Source organism: Triticum dicoccoides, chromosome 2A (genome assembly GCF_002162155.2).
Source record: "Triticum dicoccoides isolate Atlit2015 ecotype Zavitan chromosome 2A, WEW_v2.0, whole genome shotgun sequence".
Taxonomy (NCBI): domain Eukaryota; kingdom Viridiplantae; phylum Streptophyta; class Magnoliopsida; order Poales; family Poaceae; genus Triticum; species Triticum dicoccoides.
Window position 1 is genome coordinate 366275083 of NC_041382.1, and position 19816 is coordinate 366294898.

General features: G+C 43.9%; 1 protein-coding gene across 4 annotated transcripts; it reads left to right on the plus strand.

Annotated features, from left to right (window-relative positions):
* Positions 1 to 4971: 4971 nt before the first annotated feature.
* LOC119354599 (splicing factor 3B subunit 3-like) lies at positions 4972 to 18964 on the plus strand. 4 transcript variants are annotated; one of them, XM_037621311.1, is made up of 15 exons: positions 4975 to 5310; positions 5902 to 6036; positions 6157 to 6236; positions 7178 to 7261; positions 8020 to 8108; positions 8250 to 8388; positions 8498 to 10409; positions 13241 to 13551; positions 16070 to 16385; positions 16803 to 16958; positions 17068 to 17206; positions 17539 to 17615; positions 17923 to 18044; positions 18250 to 18358; positions 18466 to 18964. In XM_037621311.1, exons 1-15 carry the CDS (start codon positions 5068 to 5070, stop codon positions 18637 to 18639), a joined length of 4086 nt encoding a protein of 1361 aa, XP_037477208.1. In that variant the 5' UTR covers positions 4975 to 5067; the 3' UTR covers positions 18640 to 18964. The 4 variants fall into 4 exon arrangements, 3 of the variants coding, with proteins under 3 accessions (XP_037477208.1, XP_037477209.1, XP_037477210.1); XM_037621312.1 differs by having other exon boundaries at positions 16073 to 16385; XM_037621313.1 differs by having other exon boundaries at positions 5174 to 5310; positions 5902 to 6022.
* Positions 18965 to 19816: the final 852 nt, after the last annotated feature.

Below are 19816 nucleotides of genomic sequence, written 5' to 3' on the forward strand. Positions count from 1 at the left end.
CGGGCCTGGCGGGCCGCGGCGGTGGAGGCGGTGGCGGCGCCACTTGGCGCGATGGGAGTGGGCGGCGGCGATGTGTCTGGCCAGGGCGGACGTGTCCGGCCGGCGCGGAGATGATTTTTAGGGTTTCAGACGAGGGAATCCGGATTTTCGGGGAGAGGCCTTCAAATAGAGGTAGATGGAGTTAGGAGAGTCCAAATGAGGTGCGGTTTTCGGCCACGCGATCGTGATCGAACGCTTTAGATGATGGAGCAGGTTTATGTTGGTTTTGGGCCAAATTGGAGGGGTGTTGGGCTGCAACACACACGAGGCCTTTTCGGTTCCTCGGTTAACCGTTGGAGTATCAAACGAAGTCCAAATGATATGAAACTTGACAGGCGGTCTACCGGTAGTAAACCAAGGCCGCGTGACAAGTCTCGGTCCAATCCGGAAATGTTTAATCCTCACACACGAAAGAAAGGTAGAAATGACCACCGGAGGAGAACGAAGCGCCGGAATGCAAAACGGACAACGGGGAAAATGCTCAAATGCATGAGACGAACACGTATGCAAATGCAATGCACATGATGACATGATATGAGATGCATGACAACGATAACCACACACGGAGACAAAGACCTGAACCCGAGAAAATATAATAACTTAACGCCGGAAACGGCAAGAGTTGGAGTACAAATTGGGAAAGTTACATCCGGGGTGTTACAACGAAATTCCCCCCTCTTCCTCCATATATACAACCCTTAGGGCGTCGTTTAGACTTTGAGTTTTGTTTAGATTAAAGGTTCGCCATAGCTGCAACTTCGCGTACTTCGTTTGTGTTCAACAACCAGACCAAGACGTCACAGAACCCCACCTTGATCAATAAAGCTTTCATCTTATATTCGCAATATCCATATTGCAATCTCAGTTTCTTGCTTGTTCTTCATTTGCTTGTAGGAAATAGACCCTCGTGGTCAGGTTGATCATGCTCCGACGTGGTCAATAACCTCTTAGAGTTGGTTTAGCGATTGCTAAGGCGCGACGTCCTCGCACGGTCGTAGTCGGACGTCAAAGTCTACTCCTCCAAAAACGATAATCGCCATCTTATCGAAAGACGAGACACCTTTGCCTCTATCACCTTCATCTTGTTTGGAACCTTGATAGAACAAATAGACTTCTAGGTTTTCATAATAGCTGCACCATCCGACACCATTCCACGTCCAGAAGCACTATGCACCCTTTGGAAACGAGCAGTCCGAGCCAAGTTATACGCTGAGTGTACAAAGTATTCCCCAAATCTTGTGTGAGGCCATCTCATGTAATCATCATCACCATGTCGACCAACAAGGAGCAACAGAATCTCATTGGCAATGTTCTCATTGAAGAACGCTCAAACCATGTCCTCACACCAGGTACCTTGGTCCTCATCTAGGAGACACTTGACCGTAGCCATAGACGGTATCTGAGACACCGTTTGAAGTAGGTCCAGTGGCGTGGGCAGTATCCAGTGGTCATCATTAATACGAACAACTGATCCATTGCCAATGCCACATTGTACCCCCTACTTCAGTAGCTCATGACCAAATAATATATTGCGCCAGGTGTAAGAGGCAGATCGAGGTGCTATAGCATGCCAGAAATCGTCGTGAGGAAAGTATCTGCTTTTGAGAACACAGGCGTAGAGGGATTCTGGCGAGGTGAGAATGCGCCAGCCTTGCCGTCCAAGCATGGCCTGATTGAACAAGACCATATCGCGAAATCCCATCTCGCTAAGAAACTTATGTGTGGTTAGCCATTCCCATGACCTCCAGTGCAGTTTTTTCTTCCCATCCTCGCAGCCCCACCAATGGTCCGCGATGATTTGTCTGAATTTCCCACAAGTTGCGATTGGAAATTGAAAGCAGCTCATGACATGCACTGGAATTACTTGAATGACAGACTTAAAAAGCGCCTCCTTGCACGCACGGGATGTGGGACGATCCGACCAAGCATGCATCTGCTGCCATGCCCTATCGGGCCAAATATTGAAAGTGGCCATAAACGACTGTCCAACCTCAACGAGCATTCCCAAATATGTTTTCTAAAGTGCTTCACTACTGATTCCCAATTGAGATTTGACTCGAGTCTTCACCGATGCATCACAATGGTTTCCAAAGAACATGGAAGACTTCTCTTTATTGATGAGTTGGCCAGAACCACTGCGTACATGTCCAGTGTAGCCTCTAGAGCAGCCACACTCTGTGGATCACTTCTCGCAAAGAAGATGCTGCCATCATCGAAGAGAAGATGTGAGATAGGTGGGCCATGACGCCCGTTACGAATACCTTGGAGCTCGCCACATCTCTCATTCCGTAGTAACATATTTGACAAACCTTCAGTGCAAAGAAGGAACAAGAAGGGGTTGATTGGATCACCTTGGCAGATACCATGTGAAGGAACAACAACTTCAGTAAGTTCACCATTAACCCTGACGGCATACCAGACATTAGTGACACAACACATCACGGTATCAATCCAGGCCGGAGCAAAGCCAAGCTTCAAAATACAACCATGAAGATAACACTACTCAACACGATCACATGCCTTCATCATATCAATCTTCAGAGCAAAATATGGTTTTTTTCACCCATTGACGATGAATAGTATGCATGCATTCATAGGCAATCAAGGGATTATCCATGATAACTCTGCCTGGGACAAACACACTTTGATAATCAAAAAAGACCACCGACATGATTTTTTTGAGATAGTTAGCCAAAAACCTTCAATGCGATTTTGTAAAGGACGTTGCATAGACTAATAGGACGGAAGTTCTTCAATTGTTTTGGCCTCACAACCTTAGGGATAAGCACAATCAGTGTATCACAAAAACCCTTCGGAATCGGCCGTCCTTCCAGGAAGCTTCGAACGGCCTGACAAATGTCTTCCTCTGGGAAAGCCCAGTGAGTTTGATAAAACAAAGCTGGAAATCCTTCCGGGTCGGGCGCCTTAGTAGGACCCATCTGAAATAAAGCTGATTTGATTTCCCTATTAGTGTAGGGTCTGCACAATTCTTCATTCATGTCCGTGCGGCACCTTTTGAGGGATGGAGGCTAGAATATCATTAATCACAGCACAAGGTTCAGATGTGAACAATTTATCATATAAACCTTGTACCATACGTTTGATCTTCCCCTGCGAGTTACAAACTGAGCCATCATCCCACAGGAGAGCAGAGATTCTATTAGCTCGATGTCTTGCAGCTGACCGGGCGTAGAAAAACCCTGTGTTTCTGTCCCCCTCACAAAGCCAGTCAACACGAGAACGTTGACGCTCCATAATTTCCTCCCAATCAAACAGCTCGCAAAGGCGACCTTCAATAGTCCGCTCCTATGGCCTCTGAAACAGGAGAGGATCGAATCGTATTTAGCCTCCGTTCCAACTTCTGAATCTGCTTACAAACACACCCAAAGGAGTCCTGACTCCAAGTACGTAGGCAACCAGCCACACGATTCAGATTTGACCAGGTAGAGTATAAGGACATAGAACCGTCTCTTCCATCCTCCCAAGCCCGCTCCACGGTTTCCTTGTAGTCATCACCTCCCAGCCACATAGCTTCAAACTTAAAAGCCCGTTGGATAGGCATAGACCGCCACACGGAGTTATCTTGTGAACAGTTGGATCAGAACTGCGTAATGGTCAAATGTAGTGATGATGACATTCTCCACGTAACAACCATCAAATAACCGCGTAAATTCCCCATTGGCGACACCTCAGTCAAGGCGAACTTTCACATGACTATCAGCGCCATGTGAATTTCGGACGCGAGAAACCGAAAAGCCCCTGGGCCGCCTCCTCTCTTCTCAGCCGGGAGATTGGATGATTTCTCACGTTTTACTTAGTGATTAGATGATTTGCCCCATTGTAGTTAGGATTAGATGATTTGCCCCATTTTTCTTTGATCTTTTGATCATTTGCCCTAACCCGTATTTTGATGAATTCACAATTGTTTTAATTATGAAAATGGACGTGGAATGACCTCTCTGCCCCCATGGCAGATTGCAATTTTTCTGCCTAATCTTCTCTCTACCTGGTTCGACCGCAGTTTGTCTCGTGCAGCTCGTCCTACTCGGCTACTCCTACTGAACCACTGAATTGACAAAGCACGTGCAACTGGGAACACATAGCGGTGCTGCAGCTGGGTGGCCCGTCCGCTGCCACTGCTGCTCGATGGCTCAACGGCCCGACGACTTCCTCCGCACCCTGGTGGCTCCCGCTGCGCTCGACAGCCTGACAGCTTCAGTTGCTGCTTCGACGGCCCGACAGCTCTCTCCGCACCCCGGCGGCTTTGGTTGCTGCTCGACGGCCCGACGGCTCTGGTTGCTCCTCGACGGCCCGACGACTCTCTCCGCACTCCGGCGATCTCTTCACAGACTAGCAGACCGACAACTCCCTCTGTTGCTCTGTGGCAGGACGGTCGCCAGGCGATCGGGTGACCCGTATTTCCTTGCCCACTCGATCCCCTTGCTCCTCTTGATTATGCAACATGCAACTATGAAGAGAGAATTAGTGTTTGAGCAGTGCAGCGTGAAGCTTGGCAAAGAGATCCACTCATCCGGAGCGCCAGTCGCTGCAGGCTCGTTGTTCTTGCCACCGCCGTCGTCGTGAAACATCGCGGCTCATGTCAATTTGTGAAGTTTCCGGAGTCAACTGGCCCGCCGTGGTGGCATGACCGCATGAGTCGGTCGTGCCCAAGGAGAGGAATACATGATGATACTGGTTGTGTGTATATAGATTAGTCTGTTGGTGTGAATTGAAAGCGACCAGCCATAGGGGCATAATGGTCATTCCACGTCAATTTTCATAATTAAAATAATTGTGAATTCATCAAAATACAGATTAGGGCAAATTATCAAAAGATCAAAGAAAAATGGGGCAAATCATCCTATCACCAAATAAAACGTGGCAAATCATCCAATCACCAAAATAAAACGTGGCAAATCATCCAATCTCCCCTTCTCAGCCGGTCGGGCACGTGACCGAGCCAACCGTACCCACTTCAAACCCTAGCAAGCCTTTCTCCTCTCCCCGAAGCTTCCAGAAGCGGCGCGCATGGAGTCCTCCGCCTCCGGCGACGGCTCCTCTGCCACGACGGCTGCTGTTGCTGCGGCAGCAGCGGTGGCGTCGTCCTCATCGGGCCCCTCCACCTCTGCCTCCGCCTTCTCCGCCGGTGTCTCGGGTGGGGCAAGCGCCACCCACTACCTCGCCAAACGCGTGCTCCATGGCAGCGCCGTGCAGCACGTCGCCCGGGGCCACTTCCGCTCGGAGCACCTTTGGGAGATCGTCCTCTGCAAGGTCTGCTCCTCCTCCTCTCCCCTCCCCGACCCTGCTTGCCTAATCACGGGCTGTAGTGGAGAGCTTCGATACGTGAAGGGCTCGGTCATGGTTTCCTTGTCAGTCCAGTGGGAAGGGGTGCTCCTGTGTGCCGCACAGTTTGGGCTTGGAGGTCTGGATCCGGGCGGGTTTGCTTATTGCTCCCCTCGTAGTACTAGAAGTAAATAGGTGAGGAATTTGTCGCCGGTTTTGTGGGAACTTGTAGACACAAACAGATCGTGGTCATTCAATCAATTGGGTTGGCTAACACTGTCTCGGTTCAGCAGCGTAATAATTTGGAACATTTTATCTCGGTAATGTGGCGTCTTCTTTCTCCATTTCTCAATCTACTTGGAGTATGGTCATAGTAAAACCTGAATCAGAAGGTCGGACACTCATAGAAATGTTTTTAACGCTACATATGTCACCAACAGGGAAGTGTATCCAACAAAAGAACTGCTGTACATATCAATCTCTTGTTGTAAGGCTGATGTATTATTTGTGCATGATGCTGTTGTTGCTTCTTGCTTATTATTACTCTGTATTTTACTGAAAAGTTGGTTATTGCTGCAGGGAACTTCAGTTGAATTAGTTGTGGTTGGTGAGGATGGTGTTTTACAGTCAATCTGCGAGCAAAGTACATTTGGGATTGTAAAAGATGTTGGTGTCTTGGATTGGCGCTTTAAACACTTCGGTATCTGGCCTGAGGTTCTGTTCATTTTTGCAACAAAGCATAATACTTTGCATCTCTTCTTGTGCTCGTCTTTGTTTTAATTGCTTTTTGAGGTGTTAACATGTTGAATGATATTTAATTGCTGTATTTTTCAGATTGAAGGGAAAGAAATTCTGGTTCTACTCTCTGATTCTGGAAAGCTTTCTCTTCTTTACTTCTGTTGTCAGATGCATAGGTCAGTCCTGGTCCTTGTTAGTTTATCAATGCTCTTTTCTTCGATGCAAATTTGAGCTCCTTATTATGCAGCAAACAATTTGTTGCAAATTAGTATGTTGTACTCTAGCAGTATTCTGATTATAGGTAACCGGGTCCTTGTGAGACTTGAAGAAGTTAGAAGATAGCATGCACTTTAGAGATAGGGAGAAATGTGTATTTTTGTATATAGGATAGGATGCATATCACTTTCAGCATCCTTTTTTTTTGCGAAATATATCACTTTCAGCATCCAACTCACCTGCTGAAATAGCAACTAGAATTTCGGAATCTGGAAGCATGTACATACTATACTGCAAACAGTAGCAAGAATTTGAGCGGATTGCAATACTCTTTTACTAATTCTACAAAGTACCTTGGTTTGTTGCCTATCGTTGCAAACTTTTAAGTTACTTTTACACATCCCCCTATGGGCTTCTAGTGTAGCAAGTGGGAACAAAGCTCATAACAATGGTTCGATGCTTCCAGCTCTACACTTTCCAGACGAAATAAACAGAGTGAGGCGATTCCTGTAAATAAATTTAATAACCTGGTTCAGTATTTGAGGGCAGGCCTGGTGTGTGGTGAAGTCCTCCCCACTTGCGCCAAGAGGTCCTGGGTTCGAACCAGCCTCTCTGCAATGGACTTTGCAGGGGTAAGACTAGGTTCCATAATCCCTTCCCAGACCCCACCTTGTGTGGGAGCTTCTATGCACTGGGTCTGTCCTTTAACCTGGTTCAGTATTTATGGAAGCATGTTATCTGCTGGTTCTTAATCAAACCTAACGTGAACTTAGTTGGTGGTATTTAGGCATGGAAGTTTCATTCTGCACATATGTCGTTGTGTTTGAGATTGATTGGAGTTGCTTAGATTGTTTGTCCACTATTCAGATAACTATTATTGATAGGCATTAATTTTTTGTAGGTTTATTCCAATTGGAAATATCGAGTTATCTAAACCAGGAAATATGAGGGATCAACTGGGAAGAATTTTGGCTATAGACCACGAGTGAGTGAAAGTTCTTCTTGTGCTGAATCTTATGTTCATGGAAGTGACAGAGTGCTTGTTACACCAGAGCTCTGGTATTCTGTTATCAGTCAGTGATATATTAATCCTTACACCACTCAAACTTTCTTTAGAGCAATTATTTTCTTTACGTCTTCCGTTATAAATTGACTCAATCACTGGAATTTATTATAGTGCACTTGTGCACAGAGCATCTTTGCAAGATTTTAGGCCTATTATTTGTCTTTATCTGCAGTGCAGGCTTTATTTTGCAGCTGTCTGTCTATTAGGTGGGAGTATTTGATTATGTGGCATGAGGAAATATCTGTTTAGTTTTTGACGCTACACTTCCTGTTCGTGTCTTGAGGGTTGATAATTGATGCTTCTTTGACTCCAGAAATAATACTACTGCATTCCTAATGCAACGTTCTGGTTATCAGGTTACAATATTGATAGGAAAACCCCTATGGACCTTATATTTGAAGGATGTAATCCAAGAAAATATTTGAACTATGTAAAATGGTCCTTCAGTGACTTGTGAGGCATTTTACGGATGTCCTCTTTTGATTCTGATTATCGATATATATATTCATTAGGAAGATTTGTTAATTGTGCAAAGCTTTCATGTGCATATGAACATGATACTGTAGACTGCAGTCATCAATGAATTTTCCTAAATGATGTTTGCATGACCTTTTGAGCGCTTGGAAAATGGATCTTGTCATCAAGTTATTGACATTTGTTGTGTCTTTTGTTATCAGCTCTGCTTGGGTTGCTATTAGTGCGTATGAGGATGCATTTGCTGTTGTGCGTGTTGGAAGGACTCAGCATGTTTATGGTCCAAATAAAGGTAATTTCTTTTACAAGGTGGCTATTGAATATAAATAGTGCCTTTCCTACTTCTGTTGCTCAAGCCCAATCTAATCTAGTACATTATTCCAGATTTGAAGATCTTCCATGTCATAATTTGAGAAATATTTTTATCCACCAGAAATTGTAGAGAAGGCAAAAATCGTGCATGCTGTATATAAGACCAGTGATATCCGCGGTACGGTTTGGAGCATGTGCTTCATGAGGACTCGCTGCTCGATGGATGAATATTACCCAGTTGTGGCAATGATAATTAACAGGTTTGCTCTTGGCTCGTTACATGCAGCTGCTATTTGATTTTTTTGTACCATCAGTTGCTATTCAGTTCCCCAGTATGGTTGTGCAAGTGGCATAGTTTCTTTGTTTCAGGAAGGGCTCTGATGCGAATGACTTGTCAATGTATGCACTAGCTGCCAACGATGGTGGTATCCAGTACCTATCTGGTTACTCAGAACCCGGACCTTTGGCGCTTGAGATCGCTGAAATTCCTCAGCTGGATGGCTTTGGACTTCTATTTCGTGCTGGTGATATTCTAATTGTGGATCTTAGGGACCCAAAGGACATCTGCTGTACCATTAGAATAAGCATGACAGGCAGTCTGGTTGGAGAACAAATCAGTGTTGAAGATTCATGTCGAGGATTAGATGTTGATGACGATGTTGCTGCTTGTGCTTTGCTAGAACTGAGAGATTCTGGAAATAACATAATGATGGACGACAGTTACATGGCTATTGATGGTGCTGATAACCCAGGAAGCATGAAATCAAGGGTTATTTGCTCATGGAGCTGGGAGCCGGATGCCATGCGAGGACAACCGAGGCTGATCTTTTGCTTGGATGATGGAGAATTTCATATTCTGGAATTTAATTGGGATACAGAAGGATTGAAGGTATTGCCTGAGCGTGTCCATAGGGGTTTGCCTTGTAAACCTCTTTTATGGATGGACAGAGGAATGATAGCAGGGTTTGTAGAGATGGGAGATGGAATGATCCTTCATCTTGAACATGGTAGACTGGTGCATAGAAGTACAGTTCAGAATGTAGGACCAATATTGGATTTAGCAATTGCTGACTACCATGGTGAGAAGCAGGATCAGTTGTTTTCATGTTGTGGAATGTGCCCTGAGGGATCATTGCGTGTTATAAGGAATGGTGTCAATGTGGAGAAACTTCTGAGGACTGAACCTATTTATCAGGGTGTTACTGGTTTGTGGACATTGAGAATGAAGAAAACTGATACATATCACTCTTTTCTTGTATTGGCATTTGTTGAGGAAACAAGAATACTATCAGTTGGACTGAGTTTTAATGACATCAGTGATGCTGTGGGATTTCAGACTGAGGTTTGCACTTTGGCATGTGGTTTAATAGCTGATGGTTTACTTGTGCAAATTCACAGCAAAGGCGTAAAGCTTTGTTTGCCTACATCATATGCTCACCCTGAGGGTGCCACCTTAACTTCTCCAGTTTGTGTTGACTGGTATCCTGATGTCACTATCAGTGTTGGTGCTGTTGGACATGATGTTGTTGCTGTTGCTACATCAAATCCTTGTTGCCTATATATTCTCAGGGTCAGACCATTATCTTCACTCCAGTACGAGTTGTATGAGACACAGCATGTCCAATTGCAATATGAAGTATCTTGCATATCCATTCCGGAGGAGGACTTGAGACTTAGAACGTCATCTTCTGCTTTTGGTGGTGATTTTAGGAAGAGAAAAGGGAATAATTCTGCTGCTGAAGTTGATGTTCGCATGTTTGCTGTCATTGGAACTCATAAACCTTCTGTGGAAGTCATCTCATTGGAACCTGATGAAGCATTTAGGCTGCTCTCTATTGGGTCTATATCAGTGAACAATGCGCTCGGTGCTCCAGTTAGTGGCTGTATACCCGAAAATGTTCGTTTTGTAGCATCTGAGAGGTTCTACATTCTCGCAGGTCTAAGAAATGGCATGCTACTCAGGTTTGAGTCAGGAACAAGCAAAGACCAGTATCTCCCTGGTTCCTTTTACAAGGAGTCTTTTGCACCTTCTCTTAATGCTCTCCTTCAGTTGGTTGCTATAAGGCGCATTGGAATTACCCCTGTAGGCTTGGTACCATTGCATGATTCAGCTAATTCTGATATTATTGTTCTCAGCGATAGGTCTTGGCTATTATATGCTAGTAGACACAGCTTGGCATATTCATCCATCTCATTTCTGCCTGCGTCCCATGTGACTCCAGTATCTTCTGTGGATTGCCCCAGCGGCCTGCTATTTGTTGCAGAGAACTGTTTACATTTGGTAAGTTACTAGGACTTTGTTGAATCCACAAAGCAAAACATGTGTGCACACCTTCTCTTGTGAGGGATCAGGGTGATTGCGTTATTGCTCATAATGCATATCTCGAGTTACGTAGTCAGACAAGGTTTTTGAGTCGAGTCGTTCTGGGGTAGCGACTCTTGGCGATTCGTGCCGTGCCGATCGACTAGTCTTGACTAGTCGAGGTGTTTTGAGTTGACTTCCAGTTACGACTCATTGACTGGTCGTGACTAGTCGTTCGACTCGAAAACAGGGGAAGTAACTGAGATTGATAGATTGATAATACGATTGTATAGTGCATATTAAGTTCAACTGTCAGATTAGAAATTACTGCTGTTGTTTGATGCCTATTAAGTAGAAATATGTATATTACCTCTGTTCTTCAATCAATGTCTAGCATGGGGTTTATTTCTGAAATTTTGACCCAGGACCTCCAGAACACAAGTAGAGACACTCTACCATTGCGTCAGGCTTGCCTTTTACCATTTGTATGGACACAAGTAGTTAAATGTGACAGATGGAAATGATTGTAGATTTATGACAATGAGAAATTCCAATCATTTTTCAAATAATTTTTCCTGACACATAAATAGAGGGATGTAATGGTAGAATTCTTGTGTTGGGGACCTTGTCAGGAGATGACGCAAATTTCCATGATAGGCTGTAAGAGCATCACCAACAGATCCCCAATAACAGTTTTTCAGATCATTGGGGATGCTTGCTTTTGCAGATCCCAAATAACCCCATCCCCATTCAAACTGTCATATGGGCCCCACTTTGTCAATGATCTCTCTCTCTCTCTCTCTCAGAATGGTGGTGCGGTGGTCGGTGGAGGTGGTGTGGTGGTGGTGCAGTGTTCCGGTGTTTGGAGGCGGTGGTGGCAGGGCAGGTCCAGGCAGCGGCGGTGTGGGCGGCGTCTGGTGGGAGGGCGGGGGGCTGAAATATGGGGGGAGAAGCAACTCCCCCTCTATATTGGGGGAGTTGGGTTTATTTATTGGTGATTCACCGAAAACTTCTTGGGGAAAGGGAATCTGTTGGAGCTGATTTTTTGGCCCAACTCCCCCAATACCGAGAAAGGGAACATTATTAGAGTCTGTTGGAGATGCTTTAACTGGAGTGAACGCCAAGATTGAGGGATCGATACTTCTTCCCTCTCCGACTCCTGTTTTCTATCTTACACCCATTTCGTGTCCTGCCTGAGATAATTTCCTGGGATTGGGAGTGAAGAAACAGTGTTTTTCTGTCTTTGCTCACGTCCCAAACAACTACAGCGGTGGCTAATTCCATGGCTAACCAAAGAACCAAATATAGCCCCATGACAAGTTATGTTTTGCTGGCCAGCAAGTACTGTATGCAGATATCACTTGGTTAAACAAACAAACAACAACAAAGCGTTTTGTCCCAAGCAAGTTGGGGTAGGCTAGAGATGCCTTGTCACGTATTCCCTCGTTCCTAATTTATCACTTGGTTAAACAAACAAACAACAACAAAGCCTTTTGTCCCAAGCAAGTTGGGGTAGGCTAGAGATGCCTTGCCACGTATTCCCTTGTTCCTAATTCGGTCCTTTATTGTATGTCCACAATCCACCTTAGCATCTGCATTTCGGCGATACTCATTTGTTCGATGTATTGTCTCTTAGTAGGCCAACACTCCGCTCCATATAGCATCGCAGGTCTGATCGCCATCATGTAGAACTTATCTTTGAGCTTTTATGGGACCTTCTTGTCGCAGGATGCCAGATGCTTGCCGCCACTTCATCCACGCTGCTTTGATCCTGTGGCTAACATCCTCATCGATACCACCGTTGCTTTGCAGCATTGAACCCAATTATCGGGAAGTGTCCCTCTTAGGCACTATATGTCCTTGCTAACCTCTCCCTCCTCACCCCTAGCACCACTAAAGTCACACCTCATATACCCGGTCTTGGTCCTGCTAAAGACCCTGGGACTCTGAAGTCTGTCTCCACAATTATAATTTCATATGGATGCCCAATCTAGTCTCGTCAACTAGGACCACATCATCACCAAGGGACATCTCCTTGTATATCCTATGCGACCCTGTTCCATCACTATGGCAAAAATGTATGGGCTAAAGGCTGATCCTTGTTCTAGTCCTACCTGCGCAAACACTTAGTTAAATCAGTAATTCTTGAATTACTACAAAGTACTTGATTTAGTATCTCTGTTATCTTTATGATTTTCTGGTTTACATAAATAATAAAATATCTAGCTTAATGCTGTTTCCCGGACACCGAACTATTTCATGGCAAAAACAGCGTCCGCTAATCAGTATCTAGGGCAGATCATAGTTCAGTTTTCTTTGCAGGTTCGCATCCAGTTTGCAAGCTGGACCATATCAACCTTTGGTAATAGTTTCTGCTAAAAATATTCTAACGTAACTCTGTTTTGTCAGTTAGTAGTTGGAGACCTGGAGGGAACCTGGGTCTTTAGCAGTTATCACTTCTTTATACTGCATGCGCCTTTTTTGTGTGTGATATCAGACGTTTCAAATATTGAGACAAGTAATGTTGGCCAAGTCAGACCTCTTAGTTTTTCCTGTCCCATCGGAACCATGCCCTGTTAGGTTACTGTGCTGATATTACTAGTAGACTTCTATCTGTTCCAGGCTGTCAGTTAGGTCTGCCATATGGTATGAGGTAATTCAGACAAAAGTATACCACTTTTCTTTGGGGCTTTTGCCGTAGCTGTTATTGTGATGTTTTTATTTTTTTCACTTGCACATGTGTATGTGTCCCATGAGTGTTTGCGCCATGTGCATTACAGTTTTTCTAGTCTAAACCATTTTTTTGTCAGGTTGAAATGGTTCATGGCAAAAGATTAAATGCACAAAAGTTTTCAGTTGGAGGGACTCCAAGGAAAGTGCTATACCACAGCGATAGTAGAACACTGTTGGTTATGAGAACTGGTTTAACTGGTGCATCATGTTCTTCAGATATTGTCCAAATAGATCCTAATAATGGGATCTTGCTTTCCCGATTCAAGTGTGAACTTGGTGAAACTGCAAAATGCATCCAGATTGCGAAAATAGGAAGTGAGCAAGTGTTAATTGTTGGGACAAGTAAATCTACTGACCGGCCAATGATGCCAAATGGCGAAGCAGAAAGGTTAACATCTCATCTATTCTTGCTAATTAAGTACTGCTGTCCTGTCAGATATCTTTGATCCATTAGCAATATTTCTTTATTCAACTTGCAATTTCAGTGTTCCAGTTATTATTGATCTGTTTACCTCTGGCCTGTATGTTTGCTCATTGGCAGTCCTTCTCATATTTTTATGTGAGATCAACAAATAAATAAATGTACTTCCACTCACATGTGGCACCTAACACAAATAAAACAAGTACACTACTACTTTTATGTGAGGTCAACAACAACAACAACAACAACAACAGCAAAGCCTTTAGCCCCAAACAAGTTGGGGTAGGCTAGAGGTGAAACCCATAAGATCTCGCGACCAACTCATGTTACGACAAATAACAAATGCAGAAATACGATTCCAACTCAAAATAATGCTCTTATTTTCAGTTTCTTCCCAACCAATTTCTTCCAGCCACAGAAATAAGAGTGAACAAATTATAATTCCAAAGCGGCGATAGACATTGTCCTCCTGCCATGCAGTCAACTTACTAATGCCTACACATATGTTTCGACATTCGAAATGTTGTGTCTTGCAATGATCGCTTACAGTTCTCCAATGCCTGCTGCATGATTTTTCATTGTATTTCCGTTCTTTTTAATCGTGAACCGCGCGCAAAGGCTGCAGGATACGATATTTTGACGACTTCCTAAGCCAGTGACTGAACTCATGTTTTATAGTTTCGTAACAACCCATGTGCATTGTCTAGTATTTCCTAGTGTGAATAAGAAAGTGGATGTAAAAAAGAAGAGCGGGATAAAGGTAAAGTAGGGATGAATTCGTCTCTTGCCTCACCATCTGACACGGAGTTTTGGAAGCTACGGCCGAAGAAATGCAGCAAAGCAAGTCGTCTTTGGTTTGGAGCTAAATTCCCAATAATTTTGCACATTCAAGCAATAAAAAGCCTTACATTTGCAATGATCTTATAATGATTTTTTTGCATACCATGTTTAAGCACTGAACCTCATTCTTAGTTTCTTATGTTGTACTATAAGAACATAAAGAGGAATCATCGGGACGTAAATTTCTTTTCTTTTTTCCCTTAGGGGCTAAAGAATTCTCTGAAATGCTAGACAAGCAAGGTGCATCATGAAAGCTACACGTGAAATCTTATAGATAGGATGAAGTAACTGCCTCTTGTCAGGGAAGACAAACATAGTGTAGATGGTGTTTAAGACATGTGCCACTGATATTATGGATGGTGTTCAACCATGGGTAAGGACTAAGGACAGTCCAGTTACAACTAATCTTTTGATTGTTTGTGAGGTATCCCACTCCTGGTGGCAACCATCTGTAATTGATAATTCTGTGCAAGACTACAATTATATAGTTCTAGAAAATATGCAAGTGAGCATGGGTGGATATGCCCACACTGCGTTTTTCTTTATTTGGGTATATCAACAAAATCTGGAAAATTCACAAATGTGTATATGACGAGCAAAGAATTCTGAAAAAACTATACACATTTGTAACCTGTACAAAATACGTAACTTTGTGTGCACCGTTCCATATTTTGTCTATTTTGTATGTATTATTTGTACGGATACAAATATTCATATGTCTGGCATAATTTTTATCGATGCCCTGACTTTCGTACAGTACATAATTGTGAATTTTTAAATCGGTGCATATGCCTACATGTTCGAAATATCTGCACTTAGGTAATTCTGCTGTAATGGACGTTGATCTTTTTCTATTCCCAAAGGCTACAAGCTTGAATGTTGTGTGGGCTCAAGAAGCAGCCAACTATGGTTAGCTGCTGTATCTAAAATTAAGTTAGATTTCATTTGGTTAATGCAGAAGGGGAGCCTTGGCGCAGTGGTAAAGCTGCTGCCTTGTGACCATGAGGTCATGGGTTCAAGTCCTGGAAACAGCCTCTTACAGAAATGTAGGGAAAGGCTGCGTACTATAGACCCAAAGTGGTCGGACCCTTCCCTGGACCCTGCGCAAGCGGGAGCTACATGCACCAGGTTGCCCTTTCATTTGGTTAATGCACCGATTATTTGATTAGATATCAACTCTTGAGGCTATAAGGTTCTGATTTAACTATGATTTCCACTAGCCAGGCTGCTATTACGGCACCTTATAATCGAAGCTACATGACACGACACCCTATCGATGATCTAGCCACCTTTAATTTGTTAAATTTGAAGCATTTTGTATTTGAACTTAATATTTTTCTTAAACAAAAAGGGAAACATGTAGCCCTTTTTGCAAGTTCCCATTTTGTTGCCTGTAATTCCAGGTCGGTTCTCGCATGGTCATTGCCTGCCATGATTTTATGTGGATGCCTTTTCCAAATTACTCGCTTAGTACATGTTCTTCGTTCCAATTTATCATTCATTATTTAGTTGATTGCGGCTTAATGCTATGTTGATTTGTTTTTCTGTTCTTAATTGTAGCTGCTGCACTTAATCTATTTTTTCCTTTTCCATGACTTGTCACTTTGAACTGTTTTTTAACTGTAACCATTATCTCCTCATGAAGCAGTATCAAAGGACGCCTAATTGTTCTAAGTTTGGATACTCTTGGAAGTCCTCATGAGTGCAGTTCATTTATTCCGACTTCTAATTTGAGTTCCTCTTCTCATACGGGCTCATTCCCTGAAATTGTTGGATATGCAAATGAAGATTTCTCTAGCAACAGCATGTGCAGCAGTCCTGATGATATTTGCTACAATCAGATTCAATTTGAACAAATAGCAGGACACCTGAGATCATTGACTCATGTTACCTTCACTGGTGCAGTTCTTGCTGTATATCCATATCTAGATCGATATGTGTTGGCAGCAGCTGGTAATACGGTATGATATCAGTTATTTCTTTGGCTCTACTTTTTGATAAATCACTTGGAAATTGGCTCAACGACAGAGCAATGAGCAAGACTAGAAAAGTAACATTGCAAAGGAGCTCGGTTTTGTGACAGCCATAACACTCGTTCTGCAAAGGAGCTCGGTTTTGTGACAGCCATAACACTCGTTCTGCAAAGGAGCTCAGCCTTAGGGCAGTGTCATTTTTAATTTTTCTGTAGGGATATTCCATGGGAGAGTTAATATTCCCCAACATAACAGTTTTTGTGATAACAGCTGGCAATCAAACTCCTATCTGTTGTTATTTCATATACTACTAAGCTAAATTTCTCAAACTTGGTTTTAATCTGACTACCATCAATTGTGGAGAATCATTCTGACACTCTTCCCATTTTCTCTCTATTTTGATAGCTTTCTGTATTTGGTTTTGTGAATGAAAATCCTCATCGTATGAAGAAGTATGCTGTGAGTAGAACACGATTTACTATTACTTGTTTGAAGACATATGCATCACAGATTGCAGCGGGCGATTGTCGTGATGGTGTTCTCTTCTATTCTTATCACGAGGTAACATTGAGTTTAAATGTTGCATCTTCACAGATGATGTTTCTTGTTATGGAGTAATGCTCTTATAATTGCTTCTGATCCTGCTCTTCTCTTTTTTTATTGATATCAGAATCTTAGGAAGTTGGAACTTGTTTATGCTGATCCTGCTCAACGATTGGTGGGTGATGTTGTCCTGTTAGACTGTGAAACTGCTGTTGTGTCAGATCGTCGTGGTAGCATATCTGTATTATCCTGCCCTGGACTGGAAGGTACGCTATAGCCGATTTGTGTATATGTAGATGAGTCTGATAGCGGTATTTCACTTATACTTTTGCGGTGGTTATTCATTGCCTATCGTGTTCACTTTCTTGTCTTATGTATGTGCTAAACATTTAAGTCACATCCTAGCTTAGCACACAGAAAATTGGTTGACATAAATTGGTTGAGGACATGTTGCTGTGGGTATTGTTCTAAAGTAGAAGCTTAGGATTCCTCGTTTGTATATGCCTGTTTCTCATTGTTCAAAGCTGCTTCCTAAATTATCGCATTCTTACTTTGCTTTTAAGACTTACTTTGACATCTTTTAAATATGTCTTGGCAGTTTCTGAAAGTCCAGAAAAGAACTTAGCTGTACAATGTTCATTTTTTATGGGCGAAATAGCTATGAGCATCCAGAAGGTGAGTTTTTATTGCTTAGGGTCTTAGGGCTAATCAGTTCAATTTTACCATGAGGGAACACCGAGGAGTGTTTGGTTGGGAGGGATTTGTTTAGGAATTTTGGTTTTTAATTCTAAGATTTTTTGGGTCTAAACCCCCCTACCCAACAGGTCCTTAAGGATCTCACCCATTAACTGTGGTTTTGTTTCTTTGTTATGGCTTATCCTGTTTCTATTCCTTCACTTGGAAAAATCACACTAAGTGTTAGCTTTTCCTAACTATTTAGAACTAATGGAATGTTGTAACTCGTTTGTGCAATCTACCGTAGGCTGCATTTAAGTATCGGCTCCCTATTGGTGATGAGACAGACCCAGTGTTGGAATCAGCTTACAACTGCGTTGTGGCGAGTACTTTGCTGGGGAGTGTCTTTGTTATGATTCCTCTCACCAGGTACTTCTGGGCATGTTTTCTCAATGTCCTTCACATGAACAGATGATCAAAAGTTCATTAACCTGCCACTGTACTACACTGGAGTTCTGTTTAATGTCTTCTCATCGAACATAGAGCTGTGTAACTACCTTTTGGAAGTGACATTTCATACACACCTGTTAATAGTTCTGATCCAGTTTCTGAAGCTTATGAACTGATAATGCAGTGAGGAGCATCAACTGTTGCAAGATGTCCAAGAAAGACTTTCACTTCACCCGTTGACTGCTCCAATCTTGGGAAATGACCATGCAGAGTTTCGTCGACGTGGTATCCCGGTAGGACAATTATCCTTGCTCTTTGAACAATTGTACAAAATACTGCTAATTCTACGTGATAAAGTTGTTCTGAAAGCCTTTAGTGACGTGCGCCGTTGATTTTACAGTCGGGAGTGCCTTCAATTCTGGATGGTGACATGCTGGTGCAATTCTTAGAGCTCACCAGTGAGCAACAGCAAACTGTTCTTGATGATGGGTCTTCAGTAAAGGCACCACACAGGTCTATCTCCGTTTTCCAGGTCATGCGAATGTTGGAGCGGGTCCACTATGCGCTGAACTGAGGTTTTCTGCAACCAACTTGGTTCACTCATACCACTGGACATACCGTTTTCCATTCTGCTGACAAATCGACAAGTGCGTTGGTACTGCAGATAATACCCTGCCGTGACCTGCAGAAAATACCGCCGGACCAAGGTAGTACACATTTGGTGCTGAGGTGATGTTAGCGTGTAACAGTCAATACCCTGCCGTGACCTGCGTCTCCCTATTTATAATACTGTATAGACGTTGTAAAGTACCGAAGTCTTTGTACATAAAATTTGACAACAGAACATCCTCAGAATTGACGAACGTTGAGACATCCTGAATAGAAGTGTTCTTAAGCAACCGGAAGAGCTCTGCCTTCTCATTTTGTTGAAAGAATCGGCCGCTTCACATGACATGAGATCAACAATATTGGTGCAACCACTGTCGTGACCCCACCATGCAGTTGCAGCTTCAAAATGACATCCCTGCCGTGCTGCCCACCCCACCCTGAGATTCCACTTCATCGTAATCTGAGGTTGCTGCCTGGGCCTGGGGGCACTTTTAGGGCATCTCCAGCCGTTGGCCCCCCAGGGGCGTCTAAAAGCGCCGCCTGGGGGTGAGCCGGCGCAAAAAATGGCCCTGGGGGCGAGTCGGTCCCCAGCCGTCGGCCCTCAGGGCCATCCTCAGGCGCGTATTAAAATAAAAAAAAGAACCGTTCGACGAAGTTAAGATAAAAACTAGGTAAATTTCGGCCAAACATGGCATATTTTGGCGAAATTCGCGCATTTTCATTACATTAACCTAATCTAAAAAAGAAAGGGGTTGAAGTCGTCGCCGCCATCGTCGTCGTCGGTCTTTGTCTCCTTGATGCGGGCACCCCTGCTGGACCCCTGCCTGGCGTCGTCATGGCGGATTGGTGGTGGCGCATCATCGTCGTCGTCGTCGCTGTCGCAGATGACGAGACTCCGCCTTCGTCGCGGCCGCGTCGACGCTTCGCGAAGCGAAGCAGGGCGGCGTGCTGGCGCTGCTTCGCCTTCTCCAGGCGCTCCTTCTTCATAGCTATGGAGTCCCTGCCCGCCCATTCCAGGGCCACGTCGTCGTCGTCGAGCTTCGTCGTCACCGGCGTGGCCGGCTCCTTCTTCACCGGCGCGAGCCCTGGCTCCGTCTTCACCGGCGCGAACCCCGACTCCGTCTTTGGCTTGACGAAGCGCG

Excerpts from the sequence above, each read along its gene's own strand:
- LOC119354599 (XM_037621311.1), top strand. The coding sequence starts at position 5,068 with ATGGAGTCCTCCGCCTCCGGCGACGGCTCCTCTGCCACGACGGCTGCT. Across the intron at positions 6,037-6,156 it reads ACTTCGGTATCTGGCCTGAG|ATTGAAGGGAAAGAAATTCT; the intron begins GTTCTGTTCATT and ends TGTATTTTTCAG. Across the intron at positions 18,359-18,465 it reads TTCGTCGACGTGGTATCCCG|TCGGGAGTGCCTTCAATTCT; the intron begins GTAGGACAATTA and ends TTGATTTTACAG.